Source organism: Tenrec ecaudatus, chromosome 1, assembly GCF_050624435.1.
Source record: "Tenrec ecaudatus isolate mTenEca1 chromosome 1, mTenEca1.hap1, whole genome shotgun sequence".
In the NCBI taxonomy this organism is placed as follows: domain Eukaryota; kingdom Metazoa; phylum Chordata; class Mammalia; order Afrosoricida; family Tenrecidae; genus Tenrec; species Tenrec ecaudatus.
Genome location: NC_134530.1, coordinates 36508208 through 36534084, shown reverse-complemented (window position 1 = coordinate 36534084; position 25877 = coordinate 36508208). Strand labels below are relative to the sequence as shown.

At 48.9% G+C, this 25877-nt stretch overlaps 1 protein-coding gene across 3 annotated transcripts in view; it reads right to left on the bottom strand.

The window, feature by feature from the left end:
- Positions 1–262: 262 nt before the first annotated feature.
- Positions 263–25877, bottom strand: part of VPS13D (vacuolar protein sorting 13 homolog D) — a 270781-nt gene continuing 245166 nt past the window's right edge. For 2 of the 3 annotated variants that reach the window (XM_075550922.1, XM_075550923.1), the window contains exons 67-69: positions 11747–11878; positions 2164–2404; positions 263–572 (exon numbers count right to left, since the gene is read on the bottom strand). In XM_075550922.1, coding sequence (XP_075407037.1) covers positions 441–572; positions 2164–2404; positions 11747–11878 — 505 coding nt within the window. In that variant the 3' untranslated portion in view covers positions 263–440. Of the gene's footprint in view, positions 573–2163; positions 2405–11746; positions 11879–19837; positions 20393–25877 lie in introns of those variants that run through there. The other variant, XM_075550924.1, reaches the window with a different exon arrangement.

The following is a 25877-nucleotide window of genomic DNA, read 5'->3' as shown; positions in this document are numbered from 1 at the left end:
TAGTGTAACAGAAGATTCAATATAACTTTAAATTACTTTACAGGTAACAGTTTACACACACCTCAGACCCTGCTAGAGACGTTCCTATATATTTACAAACGTGGTTGTACATATATACATGTTAACAAAATACAGGGCAGTCTAAAAATTAGATTCATCTCAGTGCGCTTTTCAGTTCACAATGTAGTTCAACCAACACCTTTGCTCCCTTCCTTTCCCAAGTCCAGAGCACCCCCACCCCCACCCCAACCCCCACCCCCACCCCGTGCCGACTATGAGTTTCCACTGCTATTTCCCCGGCAGTGTCCAATTTCTCCTGCTCCTGGACATCTTGCCCGCATCTTGTCTTGGGTCTGCCTTTCACTGAAGCCTCGAGGCCGGGCCTCCTCCCCTTGACTGGGGGGTCAGCGCCTGGGAGCCCTCCTGGCAGGTGGCTGGGTTCAGGAGTCCAGCTCCAGCTGCTCTGGGTTCTCAGTGAGTCTCACCATGAGTTGCTGCTCATAGTACAGGCTCTTTGCATAGTTTATTTCTTGTGATAACTTGACAGCGAGGGCCTCGGACTTCACGTGGACCTAGGGAACAGAACACAGTGAGCAACTCCCTCTGAGGTGGGAAAACCACATAGAACGGGAACACAGGGGCCGCAGCCCCCTGGCCTTGGGGCTGTTGGAATCATGTGGCCACAGTGCTAGGTTTTCATCCAGCTGGTGCTAGTGGAAAAGGTCTGGCGTGGACCCCTAGAATCTGCATTCTCAACCTATTCCCTGTACCCAATCCACAACAGGTGACATCTGGGCATCCTTAGACCCAGTTCCAGGTCTGAGTTAGAGAGGAGGGACTTTGCTGGGGCAGGACCATGGGGAAAGTCCAGGTTCATCTTTGGCACTGAATTTAATCTCTGCAGGTGACCCTACAGCCAATGCCATGGACGTGTCTTCCTCATGGAGGACGCCAAGTCCATCACTTGGCGCGAAAGGGAAAAGTGTATTTGGGTGTTAACAGTGTTACTTTTCTTCCCCATCAATCGCCATCTAAGCCTTGGTGTGGCCGTGTCAGGGCCCCAGGGAGCCTGCAGAAGGCTCATTCCTGAGCAGGGAAGGCCGCAGCACCCAAGGAGAGGGACCCTGAGGCTGGGCGCTGTCCAGCTCTGAAGACAGGAGCCAGAGATGAGCAGGGCACTCTGACACTCACTCTCAAAGGCAAGCTTGGAATTCCTAGCTACACCTTCAACAACAACAACGATGACGACGAAACTTGCCGCCTTCGAGTCAATTCTGATTCATTGTGACCTGGCAGGGTCAAGGAGAACGGCCCTTGTGGGTTTCTGAGACTATAAATCTCAGAATGGGAATAGAGAACCTCACATCTTTTCCCCAGGAGCACTGGTGGTTTCGAACTGCTGACCTTGTGGTTAGCAGCCCAACCCAAGACACCACCAGAACTCCTCACAGTACCTAAGCTTCCTGAAGAGGCGCCAGGTCAGATGATGGCTATAAAAAGGCCATTCCCTTCCCCATGGCTTCTGTTGGCCCCAAGGTCTCTGTGAGCAGAGGCAGCAGAGCTATGCTCCTGACCATCACCCCAGGCTGGGACTACATGGGACTGAATCCCAGCTGCTTCCCACAGAGGATGCCCCAGCAAAGTCCCCTGCAGTCAGCAAGCCCCATTAACTACTGTTAACTCGTGGGGGCACACAAATCCACACGAAGGACTTGGTGTCCACCCGCAGGCCGAAACCCTTGGCGAGTGCTAACTGCGCACGTAGAGCCCCCAGAGCCATGCCTCACACTCCACGGGGGCAAAGGACGCACTGCATTGACCAGTGCCGATTGCCCTCAGTCGGGCCCTGTGCTAGACACTGCTTCTTTCTGCAGAAAAGCAGCGCCAGTGTCGTGTGTTACAGGTTGTGCGTTGACACTCTGGTGGCGCAGGCAGGAACCCCATGCATCGTGCTAGTGGGTGACTGAGGGTGGGTGACCAAATGCTGGGTCATAATCCCGGGCCAGCAAGGGAGCCAGAAGGTGGCTTCCAGGTCAGGACTAGGCAGCAGGGCCCCCGGGAGCTAAGCGTCCAAATGCAGGGCCAGGGCACGCTAAGCAGGCAGCAGAGGTCAGCCACGTGCCCACTCACGAGTCGCCAGCAGACGGGCCAGCTGTGACTCACCATGGGCTTTTGGTGAGAAGGTCCTGGGATGGACACTCCGCTACTAGTGCTCTCGGCCTTCTTGGTCACTTGCACATACACCTTCCCGTGGTCTTTGGAGACAAGGCAGTGGTAGAGGTCGTCGTACTTGACTTCCAGGAAAATGGCCTCTCGGTCAACATAGTCTGCACTCTTCAGGAAGTACACGGCCTTGGAGGAGATGAGCACGCAGTAGCTGTCGATGTTCTCCACGGCAATGAAGCTGCAAGGGACGGAGGGGAGGGAGGGATGCGGAATGACCCAGGGCATCTAAGACGGCCCTGTCACCCAGCCACAGAGAGGGCGCACGGGCCTCAGGTGAGGCACCCCTGGGCAGGTGGTGTGGCCGCTCGGAGCCTCAGTTTCCTCATCTGTAAATTAAGAATGAAACCGGTGGGGCTGATGAGGGCTCCCGGGTGAGGGGCTGAAGGCTGGTGTGTGGCGCCACTAATGGGAACAAGTCGTCCCCACCTAGGAGGGTGAGGATGAGACTCTGAGTGCCCGTAGCCCCCCACTCTCGAATCCTCACAGCCTGAACCGTATTTTGGGAGGTGCTTCTTTTTATTCTTTTAGGGAGAATTTTTAGTGGCTGCATGGTGGGTTGCTAACTGCAAGGTCTGAAATTCGAAACCACCCGCTGCTCCACGGGAGACAAGCAACGCTTTCTCCCTGTGAAGAGCCCCTGTCTCTGAAACCCCTGGGGGGCAGAGTTCTACCCTGTCCTGGAGGAGCGCCATGAGTCCTAGAGGCATCGACTCGATGTTAGTGAGCTTGGGATTTTAGAGAAGAAAAAGAACGCTTTCTACTGCGAAACAGAAGCAGGAGCTCTGGAAGCTTTCCCATCAGCCCCGAGGCTAGAAGATGGGGAGGCGGGACCGGATGGCGCACGTGGCAGTGCAGGCTCAGTCCAGTCTGCATCCTGCCTCAGTCTCTGCTCGATGCCTCGGCTGACAGGCACAGCATGAGGCCGCCATTCTACTGCCAGACAATGCTGTCTCTGGAGCCAGAAACTGTCTCTGGAGGAGAAGGGCCACTCGGCTCGCAGAACTCCCAGTCATGGCTTCCAGGCCTGGCGGCCTCCAGTGCTTCTTGTGACAGCCTTTCACAATGGGGGGCAGGGGCGAGAGTGAGCGGATGAATACTGAGAGCCCAGAGAGCTGACAGCAGGCTGGATGCTGAGCTCAGCCCCAGGACTGGGTGTCCTGACGGCATCTCCCAGCTTTGTGCTGGGAGCCAGAGCTCCCAGTGAGATTTTGTCCCTGGATTGGCCTCCGATGTGACGGCTGAAGTGTGAGTGGCATGAGGACGGCCCTCTCCTGTCAGTCCAGCAGGTTCCAGTTCGCATCCTGGCACGTGTGCCTCCTGTTCCTGGTCCAAGTCGTCCCCACCCAGGAGGGTGAGGATGAGACCCTGAGTGCCCACAGCCCCACTCTCGAATCCTTGCTCAAAGTCACCTTCAAAGGCACAGCAAGATGCTTACTTGGTCTTTCCGTTTCCTGGGCAAGAAGCTCAGCTCTCTAGCTAAGCTGCAAGTCCCGTGCCAAGCAAGGTCCCTATCTGACAGCCCCGTAGCTCCTGTGGACCCTCCACTGAGCTGGCCACCCTGCCAGTGCTCAGCGCGCTCTAACCCGGTGCCAGCTGCCATTGAAATTACAGCCTTCCGTAACAGAAAACGGGGGTTTATTGTTCTGTTCTAACGGGTTGGCAATGCCGAGAATGTGGACTTGTAAAGTCTCAATGCCAAAATTAGAAACACCGACAGCTTTCAGGTTCAGACCACTCAGCACCAAGGGCAGCGCTATCACTTCTTCCCACGGGAATCTACACCGGTCGGCTCAGGGGAAGGAGGAGAGAGGAACAGGGCATCCAGGACAAGCTACAACTGCTGAGCGACATCCCCCGCCCCGCCCCAAATCACACCAGAGTATGAGAAAGCAAAGATGAGCCAGCCCGAATACCCACCGCGCCAGGGGGCTGAGGCTGCAACAGCCCCTCGGAGGGGTCCAGCGCCGCCGGGGCAGCGGGCATACAACTCCGGCTGAGAGTCGACTGACTCCCTCTGGCTCAGTGCAGGATGGGCCCCTTCTACCTTATCCCCCTCGGCCCCCAGCCCCACCCCAGAAAGAGCCTTTCAGTGGGACCAAGTCACCGTCATCCCTGGGGCACCTTCCAGACCGGAACCCTGTTATAGGGTACAAAACGGGTTCCTTTCCAGGATGCCCCAGTGACGCGAGTCCTCAGTCAGGCTGCAGTGCTTTGAGCTGGGACACAGGTCAGCAGCCGGAAGCCCTGATGGCCTCGCCCTGGCCGAGTCCCTGGTCTGCCTTGTGGCTCAGTTGCCTCATCAGACGACACCGCCGGCTTCTTCCGTGGGCAGCTGGCCAGTCAGCACCGAGCTCTGCCCTGGAGGAGCGGCTGGTGGTGCCAGGCTGTGGGCATTTTCATGAAATATTCTGAAGTCATTTAAAATCTCAACTCCAACCAGGGGCTCAACTGAGGGGGAGGGCACTCCTGTGGCACAGCCTTGGCAGGAGATGTGGGCCTGGCAAGGCCACAGCAGTGAACCCAGAGGAACAATGTCGACTTCCCTCCTGATGTCACCCAACCCTCCACAGCCATGGAGCAAAGCTGTGGGTACCAGAGTGGTGACTTGTCAATGAAATCTGGAAACCATTTCTGAGCCCTGGTCAGAGCAACCACTGGCAAACCTGGATCCAGAGAACACTCTTCTGCCGTCTGGTCTGCTCAGAGCAAAGGCAAAGAGCAAAGGGCAAGAGAGGCCTCATCCATAATTGTGGGCAGCCAGGGCTGTCCTCAGTGTGCTCAGACACGCTTTCTCGGTCACTCTCATTGGTTTTGAAGAGCCAGTTTTGTGTCTAAGCCAGTTACTGACAAGTTGCGGTGAACAGACAGGCAACACAACACACTTGCCGCCTCAACCATCTTCTAGCACACAGTCCCAGACCTTCACTGTGCTCCTGTTTTGACCACTGCCCCGCCCCAAGGTTCCCACGGCCCCACGCACCTCAGCATGCCCTAAGGCGGTGGTTCTCAACCTTCCTGATGCCGAGACCCTTTCATACAACTCCTCATGTGGTGGCGACCCCAACCATAACATTATTTTCGTTTCAACTTCGTCACTGTCATGCTGCTACTGTGAAGAATCGGGCGCCCCTGTGAAAGGGTCGTTCGACCCCCGGTTGAGTGAGACCCGCTGCCCTGAGCCTCCTTTTCCTTTCCCGCCTGGGTTCCTCCCACCGATAAGCTCGGCTCTAGACACCTGCCTGCTCACTAGTGCTCTGATGCAATTTTAAACCTCCTTGCTTCTCCTTTTCCTTTCCCCACAAGGAGGAAAAGGGCATTCCATGGTACGTTCAGTGTCCTTTGCCAATATCATAATTCACAGATAATCAATTCTCCTCCCGTCTTTCTTACTCCGTCCAGCCTTCACACTCACCCGAAGTTATGGGAAATACCACGGTTTGGGTCAGGCGCACCTCGGCCGCCAAAGTGCCATCTTTGCTCGGTAACACCGTGAAGAGGTCTTGTCTGGCCTATCTGTTCAGTGCTAGCCCCAACGGCTGCTGCCCTGGGTGGTCTCTGTTAGTGGGAATCGAGTGCGCTTTCCCCTGGCCGCCTGGAACTCTCTGACGACAGTGCAGCTTTCTCACTGGTCCTGGCCCATAGTAGGATTCAGCACAGTGGCCAGGTAGTCTTGGGAATGAACAGGGAAACTATGTCACAAGGCCCAAGAGAATCTTTGGCAGTGCCCACGGAGCGTTGCATGGTAGATGTATTTGACCCAGTAGTAAAGTGAAAGAATTCTCTTAGAACTCTTGATTTAGCCTATGAAAGCTTTAGCTGTCATTAAAATAGTTGGGTCATTTGCCAAATATAGGTTTTAATTCAGTGGCATATTTAAAAATGCCAAATCTCCCAGGCTGCGATGGTTATTGGTAGACTGCTTCCGGGGCTAGGAAATGGATGCTCATAAATGTTCCTCCGCAGTGCGCCTCTACGGGCCCAGTTCTCCTGTTCAGAGACGGCCTAGATTACCGTAAGGTCTACACTTATGATTATATGCGATAAGAATCAACACATGCTTAAAAAACAAGAAAAATTCTGTTAGGAACGGTCCATACAAGAGATAACTATGATTTCAGAAAGAACCCCAAGATTATATGACAGAATGACCAAACATTCTGGAAATCCTGGTGGTACAGTGGGTTGAGCACCAGAGCGCTACCCACAAGGTCGGTGGTTCAAACGCACCAGTCACTTTCTGCAGGACAAAGATGTGGCAGTCTATTCCCACAAAGATGTACAGCCTGGGAAACCCACAGGGTCGGTTCTACTCTGCCCTCTAGAGTCACTCTGAACTGGAATTGAATCGACGGCCGCAGTTTTTAAAGTGAGCTTAGATGAGTTAGTATCTCCCTGAATATGCAGTTTCTCAGATGAACAGACAAGCGACAGAGAACTAGAAACAGCAGACCAGAGGGGAGAAAGGAGGACTGGGGCCTTCTCTCTGGACTCTCGCTGACCACGCACATGGATCCCCTGAGTTAGAGAAAGGAGCTATCTGACGGATGGGTCTTATTTACAGGTTTTGTTCTCGTCTTTGTTCTTTACTGCATTGAAAAAAAAATCCCACAAATGTTATTTTCTAACGCTACACTTGAAAAATGTAATCTCACTGTCCATCGGCAGATTCACCAGTGTCACAGGCCCTGTGCTGCTGATGAGCATCTGTCCTGAAGCGGCAGGAGCCGCCTCCGGGTGACAACCCCAAGGGGGCCGCTGCCTCGGAGACGCGCTAGAAACAGAACAGGTGCCTGCCTTTCACACGAACATGAGAATACTGGGCAAGAGGTAGACATCGTTCAGAAAGAAAAATCAATCCAGTCACGTAGGACAAATTTCACTTCAGCATTGTCTTAACCCAGGATCCTATTTCAAAACCACACAGGGAGGAGAAAGGGGAGCAATCGGAATTCTGCAACATACCAAAGAAATCGCTGGTTAATTTGAAACTGAAGCTGTTTCTGCTTGTCAGACTTTAAAATCATATGTCAGCAACTATATATTTTTAATACTAATTAATTAAAGAAATGCAAAAATTAAGCACAACACCATCTGGGAGAACAAAGTTGAAGTAACCATGGCACTAGGGGCTTTGTGGGGCTTTGACGACATCAGGAAGTAATTACACAATATTTTCCAGAAGTGAAACAGTGAGTTCAACTGGAAAAAAATGTGGAAACATTTAGTTAGAACAGTAGAGCAAGGTATTAAAGGCCCTTTTAAGGGGTTAACTCCGAAGGAAAATATGCAAATAATTATGTCTTTAAACATGCTTCTAATTACAGTTCTAGGATAAAAGTCAGAGGTATAATTTGGTGCTCGTGTGCTTTTCCTGAAAACCCCTTCCTCTCGAAGTGATGAGCCTATGGTTCACGACACTGAGAGGACCGGGCCTGACAGTGCGGCCACTTCAGAGAAGCGTCTGCCAGGCGCGCGGGTGAACTTCCTCTGTCCGCCTGCCACTGACAAAGGCCAGTCACAGGCCTCCTGCTGCCAAACGTGGGTGGAGACGCATGGGTTCCATCTGTACAGTCAAAATTCATTCAGGCCAGCATCTTGTCCTACAATTCCAGGGGTCACTGAAATGTGCTTTACCGATTTCTGATTTCACAGGACGTCCAGTTTGCTGTTTCCCTCGGCTCTGCCCCAGCGTGGCTACCTTGCTGGGAGGGAATCTACATTGGCTGCATCACGGACAACACGTCTCCGGCGTGACTTGTGGAGCACGCCAGTCTACGGGCAAGGAGTGCCACTGAGTACAGGAGAGCACGCAGGACGAAACCTCTTCACCACAAGCCAACGCCTTGAGGAGTGAAGGGGTGGTCTTGGGGCTCAGTGACTGAGGTCTTAATGGACCACCTAAGGTACAACTAGTGGACCCATGACCCCGAGACCAGAAGAATTAGATGGTACCTGGCTACCACTTCCAATCATTCTGAAAAGGATATTAGAAGGTCCTAGATAAGGTGGGGGAGAAATGTGGAACAAAACTCCCAGTCACAGAAAAGACTAGCCTTCCTGGTCACATGGACACCAGTGGAACCCCTACAGCTATGGCCTTTAGTCACCGTCCAGGCCCAGAACTCAATTCACCTGCATGGTGCCATTTTCAGTCAAACAAGAGACAAAGTCTACATGGGCAAAACAAGGCTGTAAAAGCACACACTCCTTATAAGAGTCAACCCATTTGAGGTCAAAGGGCCTCTTTGTCCAAGAACAAGGTTCAGAGAGTAGGAAGGGTTATGAGAGATGGCAGAGTGGATGGGACCCCCGAGAGGAGGGAGGATAAGTGCTGTCACAATTGTGGGAAGGAAAATTGTTGACGTAAACCAAAATGTGGATCAACTGTTCACTGGAAACTGGGTTTGCTCTGCAAGCCTTCACCCAATTCACAATAAATGTTAAACAGGAAATGGACCTTGTATGAATCAGTCAACTTGAGTGGGAGTGGCCGAAGTTGAAATGAAAAGGGTAAGACAATAACTCATAACCTCAAAAAGTCTCTGAAATTAGACACATAGTAATACAAATGCCAAACATCAACTGTGCATCTATATTCACTGAACAAATCTTTATTGAGTGACCACTGTCAGGCACTACTCTAGGTACTGAAAGTGAACAGAGAAGAATCCGGCCCAGGCCCAGGAGTGACTCTCTGGGCCTCCAATTCAAAGGCCAAGAAGTGTCATCAGTCAAGTGGTATACAGGGCACCAAATCCCAAGAAGGTAGAAGCGTGAAGTCCTTTGTGGAGCGATGCAATGTGAGGGCTGAGTCGAGACTGAAACAGTTGTCTTGCTGTCTGTGAGTCAATTCGATTCAATGTGTGCAGACTAGAACTGCTCCGTGGGGTTTTCAAGGCTGTGGTCTTCTGGAAGCTGATGGCCAGAGCTCAGTGTACGTTCACACTGACACCCTGTGACCAGTAGTGGAGGGTCAATTGGTTGTACCAGTAGGATCTATTAATGATACTAGGCTTGACCATTATCAAGAGACTGTCCAGTAACAACGAAGGGAGTTTGGTCATTGAAAGAAGATTTACTACGAAGATGCCAAGGCGTTCTGGTGGCCCAGTGTCCTAATCACTGGGCCACTAACTGAAAGGCTAGCAGTTCTAATCCAAGAGGCACTCCATGGGAGCAACATGAGGCAGCCTGCTCCTATGAAGACACAGAGCTTCAGAAACCCTATGGGGCAGTTCTACACTGCCCTACAGGGTCACTAGGTCAGAAATGATGCGACACAAGTGGGAGGGTGTCATCATACCCAGCAAGCAACAGATGAATTCTGAACTGGATTTCGGATCTCTCCATTTAAACAGTATTACAAAACTATGAGACGAGGTCAGCCTAGCACCGTGGTTAACAGTGAACTGAAGGGTTTCCTGGGAGTTAATCCCCTGGCCACATCACTCATGGCTCCCAGACCCTCCTTGGCTTGCGTTATCTTAAAGATAATACAATAAACATCGAAAGAAATTAAGCTAGCACTTTGCATTACCAGTTTCTATTTCTGGTCTTGAACCAGACTGGTTCTACCAGTTACTCGGATATAGAACAGTTTATGCTGGAAAGAACCACTGCAGGACAGCTGAAGACGGCTGTATTCTACCATAGCTAAGAGAACTCAGTTCACCAACAGAAAACCCCAGCAACAGAAGACTCCATATTCAAAGAATAACAAAATTTCTTAGACACAATTAAATACCTTGAGGAATGAGTTCCACATATACATGGAAACAATTAGGCCAACAGACTAATGGGCCACATGAACCTCAGTCTCCATGACCTTGAGTCCAGATGAACTAGATGTTTCTGGCCACCACTTCCAACTGCTCCGAAAGGGCTCACATTAGAAGGTTCCAGATAAAGTGGGAGAGAAATGTGGACTAAAACTCAAAATTAAAAAACAGACCAGGATGATGGAAACCCTGAAAGTTCTGCCTGAAACAGAACTCACTGCCAGGACTCAACTTTCACCCACATAACAGACAGGTCTACAGACTAGGTCAAAAGACACTAGTGAGTGTACACATCTTCGAACAACCAGCTGCTTGAGATAGAAATGACAACATTTACCCATGGACAAAGTTCAGAAGGAAGAACAGAAATGGGAAACAAGGAAGAGTGGGGATGGGGATGTTACATTGTGGGGATTGCCATCAATGACATGAAACAAGGTGTGTATGAAGTATTGGATGGAAAACTGATCTGCTCGTAAGCCTTTACTCAGCTCATAATTTTAAAAAGAAAGAAAAAAGATCTAAACCTAAGAAAATCATAGTTTCCAAATTTCCAATTACTAGTGTTTGTTAAGGGAGCCGTGGTGGTTGCTCTGGGATGCAAACCACCCGCTGTTTCTCGGGAGAATGAGGAACTTCCTATTCCTGTAACAGTTGCAGTCTCAGAGCCGCAGAGGCAGTTCTACCTTGTCTTACAAGATCCTGTGAGTCAACACTGACTCACTGGAAGTGAGTGTGTTATGTATGTATGCTTTGTTTTGCTAGCAGATTCGTCGTCACTGCGCTGATTTTGACTCATAGTGAACCTATAACAGACTCCATGACACCGAGTCACTGCTGATTCGCAGCTACCCCACTGTCCCCCCCCCCCCCGTGGGTCTCCAAGGCTGTAACTGTTTATGGGAGTCGAAAGCACCGTCTATCTCCTCAGGAGCTTCTGGTGGTTTCAAACTGCCCACCATGTAGCTCAAGTAACCCATTGCACCAACGCATAACCACCAGAGCTCCTGATATATGGACCCTAGAGGGCAGAGTCAAGCTGCGCCTGTGGATTTTCAAGAGGAGACTAATGTTTCCAAGAGCAGACCATCCCATCTTTCTCCCATGAACCACTGTGTTGGAACTGCCCACCTTTGGGTTAGCAGTCCAGCAGCTGTTCACTAGTGTTATCACCAGAACGCCTCAATGGGAGCTCTGAAACCAAAACCCATTGCCACTGAGTTGATTCTGGCTCACAGCAAAGGCTACAGGACAGAGCAGCACTGCCCATAGGGTTTCTGAGGCTGCCCATCTGTATGGAAGCAGACTTCACATTTTTCTGCTGTGGGGTAGCTCACATCACCCACCTCCTGGTCAGCAGCTGGGAGCTTGCAGTGGTGGGCTCCTCAGCAAACAAAAGAATACCAAAGCTAAAAACTAATCATTATTTTTGAGAGGGCAGGGGATAGGCTTCTTAAAAGTGAGAACATTTTATCCATGGTCTTCCCTCTTGGACCTAACTGGAAGAAACATAAGTGTTTAGAGAAAATAAGCACTCAAGCGGAAAGACCCACCAAGGTTCTTCCTGCTCTGGAAGGCCGTCTGAGAACCCCTCTTTGAGTAGACGGCTCTTGTATAAGGAATTCCGTCTAGCCTCTGCGAGACGGGGCAAGGAGTAAGTCTGTGACCAGCAACAGGCCTCAGTGCTCAGGCTCAAAGACCCAGGAGACCGCTTGGTTGTCCCAGCCAGGCTGGCTACTTACAACTCGTCTTGTATGTTGTCGGTCAACTTGAAGAGCTGCTCCTGCCCTTCTGCCTGGCTCTCAGAGTAGCGGGGAAGTAGTCCTTGGGGGCCCATGCAGCAACGTGGCTTCCGTACCCTCTGGGCTTGAGTCCTAGGGGGTGAATGGACAAAAGACAAAGAAGGTTACGACTGATGCTTAAAAGGAGCCCTCCCCTTTGCCTAGGAGAAAAATACCACATCACACCAAACACACGCTACATTTAGGCACCAGGGTTAAACTGCCAGCGAATGCACTTTTAGACCATGGCCAATGGCTCCAGTGTTGAATTAGAAGCCTGTTTTTGCCATCTTCTAGCTGTGTGACAAGGGCAAGCCAGTTCCCTGCATTCTGAGGTAATGACTTCTACTTCAGAGGGCTTCCGTGAAGATGAAGGAAATTCCGCCCATCAAACCTGGGCTTAGGCCATCCACCCAAAGCAGCTACCATGTCATTATGGTGAGACGTCATTTGATCCCACTGTAGTGCTCTAGCAATCTTTTTATAACCGCCACCAGATGTGCGGCGGTCAGGAAGAACAACGGGCTGCATGGGCATCCGAGGAGACCACATCAGATGATTGGGTTTTTCCTCCCATGAGCTGACTGCCAGGGTACCAGCTGAGGGGCATGATGCTCACGAGTTGGTCCCAGGCCACAGTCTGGGATCCTGAGGGTCGCTGATGCATGCCACTCAGCTGTCGGTTGCCCAAAGGAATCTGCTTTGCTATGGCTTTCTGAGCAGGCTCCTGTTGTCTTTGTCCACAAACTCTACCCAGGGTAATTGATAAGTGCTTTTTGGTGTTTTCCTAGAAACAGGAGTCCATATTTGTCTTGGAAAGGTTGTGCATATTTCAGATGACCGATAAGAGCGTGCTGATCTGTTCTTGGCCTTGTACTTGCAGTACTTTTTATTATTTGTTCCTGGAGCCCACTGAAGCAAAACACCCCTTTCCAGTCACATCTCAGTAAGAGAAGAGCAGGCTTCCACACGGAGTCAGCACTTTAGAAGTGCGCAGGATCGGTAGTGGAGAGACTTACTTGCAGGGTCAAAGCGTGCCTTGGTGGGCAAGCCAGTGTAGTACATGGGCAAAAACAAAAGCTCATCGTGTGGTGAGTTAGCTGAAAAGCTGGAGGAATTGCAAAAAGCTCTGGGCCCAGGCAAAAACCAGCCCATTAGGCCAGTTTGGTATGTGCCGGAAAACCAGAAATCTAGCGACAACGTTTTTAAAGTTTTAAAGTTCAGTAGTAAGCATGCTGCCAGTACTATTAATTGTGCTCTTCATTGATGAAGTAAAGAGACAGCCAAGGAATGCCAATAATCTGCACTAAGGGCCCCTGGATCCGGGAGTGCTGTTTGTCACAACACAGACTCACACAGATCCTCGAGAGCCACTGCTGTAGACCTGATTCGAACTCACGGAGCTCGCCTAGGGCACAACCAAACTGCCGCGGAGGGTTTCCACAGCAGACTGCCTGCCACGGCCTTCTCCCGTGGATTTAAACCACCAGCCCCCCTTCGGTTAGCAGTTTAACCACACAGAACCGGACTCATACCGCTATGCTAATTCCTACTCCTTCTTAGATTTGGGCCTATGTTGGCTGTTTAGATCTCCACTATCGACAGGTCGTGAGGAGGGGAGCCCAGGGAGCTAAGTGCTGACCCTGACGTGGAAAAGCTTACCAACTGTTGCTTTATGCGTGGTGGCCTTGCAAGCACTGCAAGTGCCGGACTTTTCCCGGGCTAGAGCCCTGCTCCAGTCTCCTGGGCTAAGGAAACATCTGCTAGCACTGCAAACACAGCCTGGGGCCGGCTAATAGAGCGCCCTCCCCCACGCAGACCTGCCACTGCACACTCACGGGTTCCTAGAGACAGTTCCGGAGATCATGCGGAAGCATCTGGCCGGGCCTGCTTCCTCACCGCCTTTCAATAGAAAGCTTGATTCTGAGTCCGCTCTTCCTTTTTCCACGTGTACCCCACTATTGTACATCCTGTGGGCTCCACCTCCAACAACAGCCAGCCTATTGCCACCGCACTGATTCCCACTCAGACAGCAACACTGGATAAGGGCGTCCTGGAGGTAAATATTTGCTGGAAGAGATGGTCTCCTCTTTGTCCTGCAGAGTGGCTGGTGGGTTTGAACCTCTGACATTTCAGCTAGCAGTCCAAAGCTTCCCGAGCAGGGAGCCTCTATCTTCCATTCAGATCTTCAATCCATGACTCTATCTTTATCATGACTAACGAGTTATCTTTGGATTTTTACTGGATGATTACAGTAGCTTCTTCAAGTAGTTCATTTCCTTACTCTGCTCACAACCACAGGAATGACGGTGCAGGGAATGCTGGATCAAGCCACTCATCTGCTCCACCGCTACTTGTTCCACATCCCCCCAGGACAAATGTTTGCTTCCTGCTTGGCTTCCCCTCTGGAAAGATCTGTGACAGCTGGGGTTTTACTTTGCCATTGTTATCTTGGGGTCTGGGGCAGTCATGGTACACCGGCACAATTCTCGGCTTCCATGCAAAGACCCAGGTTTGATTCCTGGCCAATGCACCTCAATGGCAGCTACTCATCTGTCACTGGAGGATTTGTGTGTTGCTATGATGCTGAACAGCTTTCAGCAACAGAGATTCGAGACTACAAAAAATGAGGAAGAAAGGCCTGGCAATCTACTTTTAACAACTCAGCCCCCGAGTACCCTATGGATCACAAAGTCCTCATCCTATTGCACGTGAGGTCTCTTCCTTTCGAGGACTTGCTGGAAGATGGTTAACAACAAGATCTTGGCATCCAGAACAGTACCTGGTTCATGGTAGAAAAGCAATAGATGGTAATACATTGGTTGAAAAATAAACAAGAGCATCTGTGGCTGAGAAAGGAGTTCTGGTAGCATAGTGGTTTTCCATTGGACTTCTAGCCACAAGGTCAGCAGTTCAAAACCACCAGCTGCTCTGCAGGAGAAAGACAGGGCTCTCAACTCCTATAAATAGGTACAGTCTCGGAAACTCAGGGGGCAGTTCTACCCTGCCTGTAGGGGTGCTATGAGTTGACATTCACTTACATGGACTTGAGGACAGTGTGTTAGTTTGGTGGCCGAGGAGTGGAGTAGGATGGAAGTATTAGGGACTCGTACTATTGAGCAGGAAGAAAGGTGATATACAAACTTTGGCGGAAATTGTAAAGAGGTTTTGAGCTTCAAAAGCCAACAAAGTTAAAAGAAAATATGAACCAGTTAGAATCTCCTCTTCCTGACAGAAAGGCCAGCTGGTCAGAACAAAGGAATGGCAATATCATGACATCAACATCTCTGTTGACCTATGTATGAAGGAATCCCCCCGCTCCAAGCTATGTATTTAATTTTTTTTAACAAAACAACCTATTACCAAAAAAGAAAAAAAAAGAGGACCTGATGCAAAGGGCTTAAGTGGAGAGCAAATGCTTTGAAAATGATTAGGGCAAAGAATGTACGGATCTGCTTTATACAATTGATGTATGTATATGTATGGATTGTGATAAGAGTTGTATGAGCCCCTAATAAAATGTAAAAAAGAAAATGATTAGGGCAAAGAATGTACGGATGTGCTTTATATAATTAATGTATGTATATGTATGGATTGTGATAAGAGTTGCATGAGCCCCTAATAAAATGTTAAAAAAAAAAAAAAGAAAAGAACAAAAGAGAAAATGAGCTGATACCAAGGGTTCAGGTCGAAAGAGAATGCTTTGAGAATGATGATGGCAACATATGTACAAACTGCTTGACACCATGAATGGATGGATGGTGATAAGAGCTGTAAGAGCCCCCAATAAAATACTTAAAAACAAACAAAAAAAACCAACCTATTACCTTCAAAGTACTCTCCATTAGTTTCACGTAACACATTTGTCAAATCTGTGCTTCCATTTGTGGAGACATTTTTTCAAACTCATCTGTTTGGATGGTGAGCACCTCCCTCATTTTTTTCTTTACCTCTTTTAGGTCATCAAATAGCTGTCCTTTCACGTCCCTCTTCACTCAGGGAAACAAAAAGAAGTCACAGGGAGCAGTGAGGTCAGGTGAGTCAGGTACATAGGGCAAGAGATGGCTGCATCAGCAGGTTCATTGTCGTGGTGGCAAAATCAGTCCCCATCTGTCACAAATCAGGCTTTTTTGGTCACATACTATTATGCAATCTTTTCAGAACCTCTAAATAGAAAGCTTGATTAACACTCTGACCTGGTGGAATGAACTCCAAATGCTCCACAAAGCAACATTTTGTGCATTTGGAAAGTTGATGGATGTCCAAAACGAGGTTTGTAAACAGCATTTCACCTGTTTTGAAGAGAAGACCACTTGTACACTTGAGTCTTGCCCCACAGCACTGTCCTTGTAAGCTGTGTTCAACATCACAACAGTTTCTGCAGCATTTTTCCTGAGCAGGAAACAAACTTTCACAGCTGCACGCTGTTCTCTTAAATCGGCCATCACAGAAAACGAGGTTCCAGTGAAACTCCTTTTATGAAAAAATTCAATGTGACCAGAGAGAACCTTCCCAGGCGACACCACAGGGCATACTAACTCAGAGGGAGTTGCTCGACACCTGCCTAACAGGAAAAATGTGTACTACAAAAATGCTGCTCCACCCACCCAGCACAATTTTTATTGGGGGGGGGGTACAGATATCCCCTTGTATTCTTGCTGAGGAAAAAAAATCTTAACTTCTAGAGGCATCTAAGGAAGCCACCACCCCCCCCCCCCCAAAAGGCAGCTTGTTCCTGGGCCAACGGTCTTGGAAACTCCACCGAAGGAAAGGATGACTGCTCTCTTCCCCCTGCGGACGCACACACATTCTCCATGCAAGACTGGAAGTAAGGCCCACGTTAACAAACAGCATTCACAGCGCATGCAACCACTCTTGGCTTCTCTCAGAGCCTTCCCAATCTCAGTCATCCAACCTCACTCACCTCCACTCCCAATACATTCTTTGTTACCTTGTCAAGCACCAGCTCCTCCAAACACCAGAAAGCCGGGAAGCAGAGTAGTTCCCCTTGTAGGAATACCCAATTTATGTTTCTTATTTGTCTCTTTAGCAAGTTACAAACTGTCTTCCCATTTCCAAGTCTTCGTTCTGAGGTCAACCAGGGCAAGGTCAGATACAGTATCCCCATACTGCGTACAGAAAACCTCAGCTAGGGCACTCAGGCTCCTTTCACAACCACAGAAGAAAAGCTGCAGCCTGCCCTTCTAACACTGCCACACACGGATTCCTACTCACTGCAACCCGCCCCAATAGGACAGGGGAGAACTGCCCCTGTGGGTTCCCAGACGGGGACGCTACGGGAGTAGAAAGTCCCAGCTTTCTCCCGAGGAGCCACTGGCGGATGTGAACTGCTGGCTTTGTGGTTAGCAGCCCAACACATGACCAACTTGGCCACTAGGACCCCCATATAAATGCAGGGATGCGGGGGAGGGGTGGTGTAGACAGAGTCTTAGAAGCAGAAAGCTGGGCTTGAGGACTTCTTTCTTCCCCTATCCCACCACTCTCTGCTCACTGTCAGTGTCCAAAGCACTATTCTCTGAACTCAAATCTTCAACACTGGTCCAGGACCAACTCGCAGTCACTTCTCAGGTCTCAATTGGGAGGTAGCATGAGATAGGCTTAATGTCACAGAATCTGAACAAATTTAGTTTCAAATGCACTAGTAATCAAATAATTAAAGATAAAGAAACAATAACTACTCTTTTCAAACCCTATAAACCAGCATAAACTTTAAAAATGATTGTCCTGGCCCTTGTATAATGGAACTATTCTAGTTAAGGCATGGATGGATGCCCTTCATATTCAAAGGGCCTTGAAACCATTATGGCAAAAAACAAACAAACAAACAAAACTTCCTTTCTCCCCTCCTCTTTCCTTCCCTCACTCTTTACTAAATGAAACGTTACATACCTAGAATTAGACTAATCACAATCTTTGGTTCAGGGTACATGTCATCACAGGCCTCAGTTTACTTACTCATTTAAATAAATAGAAGCACCCCCATCCCAATAAGTAAGAAAATGCCCTCATGGGCGATAATGCGAAATCTATCATGTGGCCCTCTACTGTTCCATCCCGTTTTGCCCCTACCCATGACAGACACAATTCTGAATTTCAGACCAATCATTCGCTTGTCTTTTTCTTTAAAAAAAAAAAGTCATTTGATCCTATTTCAAAGCATTTTCTGGTATATTCTTGTGGTATCCCTTTTTCCCCTCACTGGCTTGGGGCTTTAGGAAAGGTGGGTCACTGCTCGTCTGCTGTTTGGGCCCTCCCCTCCTCTGCCTGGCTAAAATACAGCTGTTCTTTTGTGAGCTGCCATCATTCAGTTGTTGTGCTTGGTTTGTTATTATTAAGTTGCACGAAACCATCGTGATGTATCTGTCTTCCTGTTGATAGCACGTGGGTTGTTTCCAAGTTTTTCGCTATGAACAAAGAGTACTACTGGGAACATTCTTACAGACGTGTCCTGGCAGACCAGGGTAAGCATCTCCTTGAATCTAGATCTAGGGGGTATTTTTCTGGTTGGCAGGTATGATTATTCTCCTAAGAGCATTCCCATTTTTATCAAAGTGGCTGTACCCATGTGTCCTCCCACTGGAGCACTTTTTGTAGATCCTAGTAATCTGTGTCCTTCCCAGCATTTCCAAAGAACCCACCCCCGACTCAATCTCTACTCCGTGTCGGTTTGTCTAGTTGCACAACCACTATAGCCACGTGGCTCTTGAGCAACTGAAATGTGGCCAGTGCGGCTAGGCAAGTGGATTTTAATTTAAAGGGCTATTTCAGCCCTGTCCTAGACTTAAGCATTTTGCTACTCAAATCGATACAAAATGGTATCATCATTTTCTTGCTCCTTGTCTTAAGGGAGGGAATTCTATTTTATTTGCCCCTTCCCTAAGATTCTGCACGGACAGGCTTGAGATGAATAGCAAATGGGAGGAGTAGATGAGTATTGGGCAGAACCCAATCAAAATTAATTGATCCAGCGTATATTTATTAAATATTAGCCAGGTGCTGAGGATCCTTCTAAACGTTGGACATAAAATAAGGAACAAAATAAACCAAACTTCATGTTCTTCTTTCAACCTAAAGAAAATATTGGTGCCCAGTGAATAAATACAGTGGGATAGATGTGAAATCTACCCACAGGCACTGGCGCTCAAAGGTCGACCTCAAAGCTACCCTTCGGGATTCGAGGGCCACTGATGCACGGACTTCTCCAAAGACACTCCAGCCTCCACGTGCTGTTCGGCCCCTGCTCCCATGAGCACCTTCACTGTCAGGATGTGCTGCTGCTTGGACAGGGCCTGGATAAGCCCATCCTTGGGGTAATGGGCCATTAAGCGAGAGGTGGCAATACCCCGCTAGCTCACCTCTCCTTAGCTGACAGTGTCTCCAAGTAAGGCCCAACTTAAAAGATGGTTTCCAACAGGGGTCTGTGTAGCGCAGCGCAGCAGCTCTGCCTCCACAAACCTTTGTTTAGCCAAAGGCCTGTGGTGTACTTAATTGCTGCCAGCTGGGGGTCTATCGGCCATTTTAAGCCCCCAGCTGCTGCGGTTTATAAATTTCACAGTGTATAGAAAGAAGCAGGCCTTCCAGTCAACCAGCTAATCCAAAATGTCAGCACCAAACGATCTTGAGCTTTGAACTCCATGAAAATGTCAGGGAGTCGGCTGTACAGCGTGGATGACTCTCTCCCCGGGGGGACGGGGCTGCTGATACAGTGGCAGATACACTGCAGATCTCCACCCCACAAGAGAAATCAATGCCACTGCTCTCCGACACACACACACACACACACACACACACACACACACACACACACACACACACACAAAGGTGACGCAGGGGCAGGGAGATGTCACCAATTTCTCTTGGTCAACCCTGCCTTTCGGCCCGAGGGTCAAGAGTTGGCCAGCTAGTGTTTGTTCTTCGCCTACACGATGAGTCACTATGTAGAGTTCGATCAGTTTAAGACAGATGGTACTTACACACATCCTCGCTGCAGCTGAGGGTAGGACAATGGCGGAGCAAGTGATCACTGCTAATGTCCATCAACTAAGGGGTGCTCAAAAACAACACGGACAGGCGCAGGAAGGGTGTGTGTCCAGCATGTGACTTCCTAGCATAAAAGAATGTTGACTCAACTGGTGACTGCCTTCCTTCGGGGCTGTCTGCGCTGACTTCTACCAAGTGATGGATTGTGTGTCCCAGACTTTGTTTTAATTTAAATTTCTTCCTGGTATAGGCTGTGCTTGGCTGAGCACAAACAATCGGACGGAGACCACCAGGTCAATCGAGACCACCTCTTCAAATCCTGTGAGTGGAACACTGTGCAAAGATACAGAATGATTCCACCCAACATCGATCATTTCTCTAAGAGGAAGCCAACAGTCTATCTAAACGGTGCTCTCCATACAGGAGGTGCAGCAGCAGGGAACACTTCCCCCAGCACTCGATGCCGCACACTGTCTGCAACTCCAAGACACCGCCATGCTCATGACCCACAGACTCCAACGCCCTCTGCTGCAGGAGCCACTTCCAAAGACTGAGTGGGACTGCGTGTCTTCTCTGACAACCATATTCTCCTCCTCTCAGTGCAAACTGTAATCAGAGAAGACAAGAAAGCAATTTTCTCAACTGGAGGATGAAAATCTCCGAAAGTCACATTGGCTGGCTCAGTTTACACAAGAAATTCTTCCACATGGTTCCATAACAAACAAACGCATCTTCTAGAACCCAATCAAAGATCATATCCTACCCATAGGTTTAATGGTGTTACATCCTGGACTAGTACAATTGTATCAGATGCCCCTGGGGCCAATGCGAATCCTGAATGCGTGAAAGAATCGTCTGGGCAGAAAAAAAGCCCGTGTCAGGAGAATAGGCCCTAACTGAAATGACCAGCTGGAGGTCTAGGTGAGAACAGCCAGGACAGACGCTCTCAGGGTCTGACCACGGCCTGCGCCTGCGTCCACCCCACTCAGGGACAGGCCAGCACTGGGCCTTGAGGAACACGGGAGAATCGAGTTGCCAGGGAGCTGTAATCATTTAATGGGGGGGACAGAGGGAGATATGTGATTACAATGTGCAGGGCCACCCTTGGCTAGAGGCAGAGTAAAAGAATGGTTGAGAGAACAGGCTCTGGAGCCGGGCTGCCTGGGTCTGAATCCCAATGCCACCACTTACAAACCGTGAGGCAGGGAATAAATGGTTTCCTTACCTATAAAATGGGGTGGCTGCCAGAAGTAACTAAGTCAATGCATAGAAAGAGCTTACAGCAGTGCTTGGCACATAATAGGCACCGAATGAAAATGCGACACCTTACTACCAGAGCATTGTTGAGGGTGCCCTGGTGCACAGGAGGGGTCTGTGACCTGTCTAGGTGGCTGGCCCAAGATGGGCCAGGGCAGGGGCTGGCAAACTGCGGCTCTTGAGCCATCTGTGCCTCTTTCAGTACCTGCTTGAGGCTCTGAAGTAAGATTGAAAAAGTTTTAAGGAGATCATTCAGATAATGGTGATTTCATTTGTTCGTAGAAATACATTCACGGCTCTCGGATAGTTTTTAAATGGTTGCAAGGGCCAGGATTGGCTCTGAAGTCTCCTAAGTGCTGACTTCTGGGCTAGGGGACAGCATCCCACCGTTCTTGCTGAGCTTTGCTATTCATTCTTTCTTCTCCCTTTTGCTTTCTTTCTTGTTAACGCCCTACTCGCCTCTCTCTAGAGTTCTGAAGGTGCACTAAAACCAACACAGACAATCCCACAATGCACTCCAGCCATCGACAAACCTAGCTATGTCAATTCACAAAATCATGAGCTCATCTATTCACGTGGTGGCTAGGTTTTCAGTAATTTGACATCCATCAGCAGACTGACATTTCCTGGGCGAGGCTGTCTATCAGCGGGATTCACACCTGACTTGTTTATAGGGGTCGGGGCTTCCCATAATCTAACATGTGTTTTGGGGACCCCATGACATTACCACTTGGACAGCTGGTAGGAGGAATGCCAACAGACTAGGCCTACTGGGACTTAAACTACAACAAAAATAATGCCAGAGGTTTTTTGCTTCTGTTTTCCTTCCTAAGTCGATTGCCTCAGCAGAGAGGCTACCTGTTAATTAGGGATTAGGAGGGGCAAGAAGAGGGTGTCAGTGGCAGACTCATATTCGAAAGATTTTCCACCAAGTGGATGACACTATAGTGAGATGGCAGTCTGTTACCCTAATGCCTGTGTTTCTTAACATGCCATCAAGTTTGCCTTTATTCCAAGGTTGCTTTACTTTAAAAGGTGGGGGTGGGGGGGCAGAGAAACAATTTATACAGAGGCGTGCAATTTCCAACATCATTAATGGAACAAGGTACTTTATAAATACAAGCTTTTTGGTGTGTTTTGGTACAATTTTCTGAACCAAAGCATGTAATTATAGGCATGTCTCAAATCATAGTCATTTCTATGCTAAACTGTCACCTTTAACGCCAATCCCAAGGTATGTCACTTGGCCCAAATGTACCATTTCTGGTAAACTTGATTTTATGGCTAATTACAGGTGCTAATGAGAACAAGCTGATTAAGTAAACATTTCATATTTGTTCCTGGCAAAGAAAGATATGATTTATTTCTTTTAGTGTTTATGTTATCCACCTTCTCCCAAAGGTTGGTCTATTAAAAAAAATCATTTTATTGGAGGTTCATACAACTCATCACAATCCATACATCCATCCATTGTGTCAAGCACATTTGTTGCACTTATCTTTCTCAAAACATTTGCTCTCCACTTAAGCCCTTGGCACCAGCACCTCATTTTACCCCCTCCTTCCCCACTTCCCCCTCCCTCATGAACCCTTCATAATTTATAAATTATTATTTTGTCATATCTTCCACTGTCTGACGTCTCCCTTCACCCACTTTTCTGCTGTCCATCCCTCAAGGGAGGAGGTTATATGTAGATCCTTGCAATCGGCCCCCACTTTCCACCCCAACCTCTCTCCACCCTCCCGGTATTGCCACCCTCACCACTGGTCCTGAAGGGGTCATCCTGGAGTCCCTGTGCTTCCAGTTCCTATCTGTACCAGTGTACATCCTCTGGTCCAGCCAGATTTGTAAGGTAGAACTGGGATCATGATAGTGGGGGCGGCGTGGGGGGAGAGGAAGCATTTAGGAACGAGAGGAAATTGTATGTTTCATTGTTGCTATACTGCACCCTGACTGGCTCGTCTCCTCCCTGTGCAGGTTGGTCTATTTTAAGAGATGACATTTAGGAGGATGGTGGTGAAGAGAATAAGGTTCTGGAAGGAGATAGGTGTAGATGGGAAATCCAGGTACAGCCATTTACTAGCTGTGTGGTCTTTTAGATCTTCCTGGATTGGATTGCTCTCAGCCTTATTTATAGCTGGGCATAATAATAATTTCCTGGCTGATTGTTAAGAAAATACACAAATAGTGCATGACATGGTGCCTGTCGGCTCCAATTCATAAGAGACCCCATGAATTGAGGTCAGAACAACAGAACTAAACACTGCCTGGTCCTACACTGTCTTCACAATCGTAGCTATACTTGAGCTCACTATCGCAGACATTATGTCAGCCCACCTCAATGAAAGTCATCCTCTTTCTTGCTGACCCTCTTCACCCAGTATGATACCCCTTCTCCAGGGGCTGGTCCATCCTCCCTTCTAAGGGGCATTTTGAGAGTACATCTTCCAAAATCTATTTGGTCAATCTTCTGGCAGTCTGTGGAGTATTCCATAGCCTTTGCCAAAGCCATAATTCACATATGCCCACTTTCTTTGGTCTTCCTTACTCAGTGCTCGGCTTATGGATGCATAGGAGGTCAGTGAAAATACTATGGCTTGGGTCAGGTTCACTTTAGTCCTAAACATCTTAATCCTTAGACATCCTCGCTCTTTTATGTTTCTCTAAACAGTTTTATTGACACTCCACCCACTTATCATACAATTCATTATCTCAATCTGCTCTTTCATATCTTAAAGAAGTGATGTGCAGCAGATTTGCCTGATGCAATTTGCCAGTTGATTGAACCGATGCTTCCATGGACACTGATCATGCATCCAAGCAAAAGGAAATCCTTGACAACATCCATCTCTTCTCCATTCATCATGACGTCATCGTGGGAGGATTTTAGCTTTCTTTAGGTTGAGGGGTCATCCACAAGGAAGGCCAAAGGCTTTGATGCTCATCAAGAGTGCTTCAAGTCCTTTTAAGCAAACAATGTGTGTCATTGTGGTGGTTTAATTTTATGTCAACTTGATGGCACCTGTGTTGAAGTAAGGGTGGAGTCCAATGTGTCAATCAAGTGGTGGTCTAGTGATACCTCCTTGGGGGGTAGCCTTTTTATGAGAGACATTGGGACTTGTTCTTTCTCTCTGGCCCATCCCCTTCCTCCTTTTGCTTGGATTATTTTGCATCTGCTTCTAGGGCTGTTTACCCTGGGAGCCGTTGGCACCCTGTCATGCTGCCACGGACTGTGGATCCAAGGGGCTTTGCACCCACCAGCCTGTGATCTCTCTGCTTCCTGTTTCACCTTTTTGCATCATCAACCCACAGCTACCTGAGTGTGAAGAAGGCTCCAGCTAAGCTCAGACCCATGGACTTGAGTTGGACTGTGCTGGGACTCCTTCCTGATATAAAGTTCTTTCTTACAGGTAAATGAACCAGTGTCGCTGGTTCTGTTTCTCTAGACCACTCAGCGTAACACATTCATCAACACAGTGTCTAGAACATGGTTAATTGTCTCTCTACCACCCTTGCTTAGAATTATGAGGTGTCAAGTTAATATCAAATACCAGAATACAGAACTAGAGGGTTTAAGGTTTTCTTTTGCTAGGGCGCCGTGGGGACATGGTCTACCCTGAATATGAGAGGGTGGTCCACAGGGAGCACGTCCAATGTTTAGGCACATCCATGTTTTCTCACAAAACTAGTACTTGTAGGGTTTAATCTCCTGACCTACCTTATTGGCTTTAAAAGCTTTTTTTCCCCTCCCTTTTTAAAGATTTGGAATGAATAAGCTTAACCCTGCTCAATAAATTATGTCAAATCTCATCTCCTTAGGCATAGGTTGGAGTTTTAGAATATCATCATCAATAAAATTCACTATAACATGTATTTAGGGGTAGACCCTTTCTTCTAAATGATGCTGAAAGGTGAGCTGTCTGCTCACCTATAGAGTCAGTCTTGGAAATCCTCCCTTGGGTGGCTGTGAGTCGGAAAGGACTCGGTGGCAGTGGGTGTGGGGTTTGGGTTTAAACCACAGGTACAGTGGATAAGGATGTGAGTGGCCCTGGCTGAAGTGGAGACGGGGTGTGGCCTTAACATTATGTGGCGTGGAGGCTGATGGCACCTCCCCCAGGCACTGTTAGAGAGTCATCCTACTTTGATGACTGAAGTCAAGGTCCACCCACTGAGGGGTTCCCTTGGTGATGTGTTCGTTTCTGTTAAGACTTTTCTCTCCCTCAGCCTGGGAGCTTTCTATAGCCCGGGAGACTCAACCAGCACACGGTGGGGAGTAGACAAGGGAGGAGGTCAGCCACCTCTCCTGAGGAAGGACCTCCTGTGCAGAACCAAGTCACGGGAGAGTGCTGGACAGTAGCTACTTTGAGCCAGGGTCCTGCCCCTTCTGCTCATGGCCCCCGGCACCTAGAACAGTGCCTGCAGACGGGGCACTGGGTACATGTTCAGAGCAAGGCTGTGTCGGAACATGTGGTAGGGGAGCCACAGCTGCTGTTCTGCAGCTGAGGGAGCAGAGAAGGGGCAGTCTGTGGTGGACGCCTCCTCCGAGGCTGTGCCAGAAAAGGCTCGGAGTTGGTCTCAGCCCAGGAACCCCCGGAGCCCAAGAATGCAGCTCATTCCATCCTGGAAGGACACTAGAAAGTTATGACCGGGGTCATATCCTCCCAGAGGGCACCTGGATGGCTGCCTGGTGGCCTTGGGGGAGTGTGCTCCATCTGCAGTTTTCCAGGAAGGGAAAGAGCACCAGTGCTCGGACCCGGGAATCTGCTCAGGGGCCTGGCCCCCGAGGGTCTGTCAAGTGCAGTCTTGACACTTCGTGCTTAAAATAGCTCGGAAC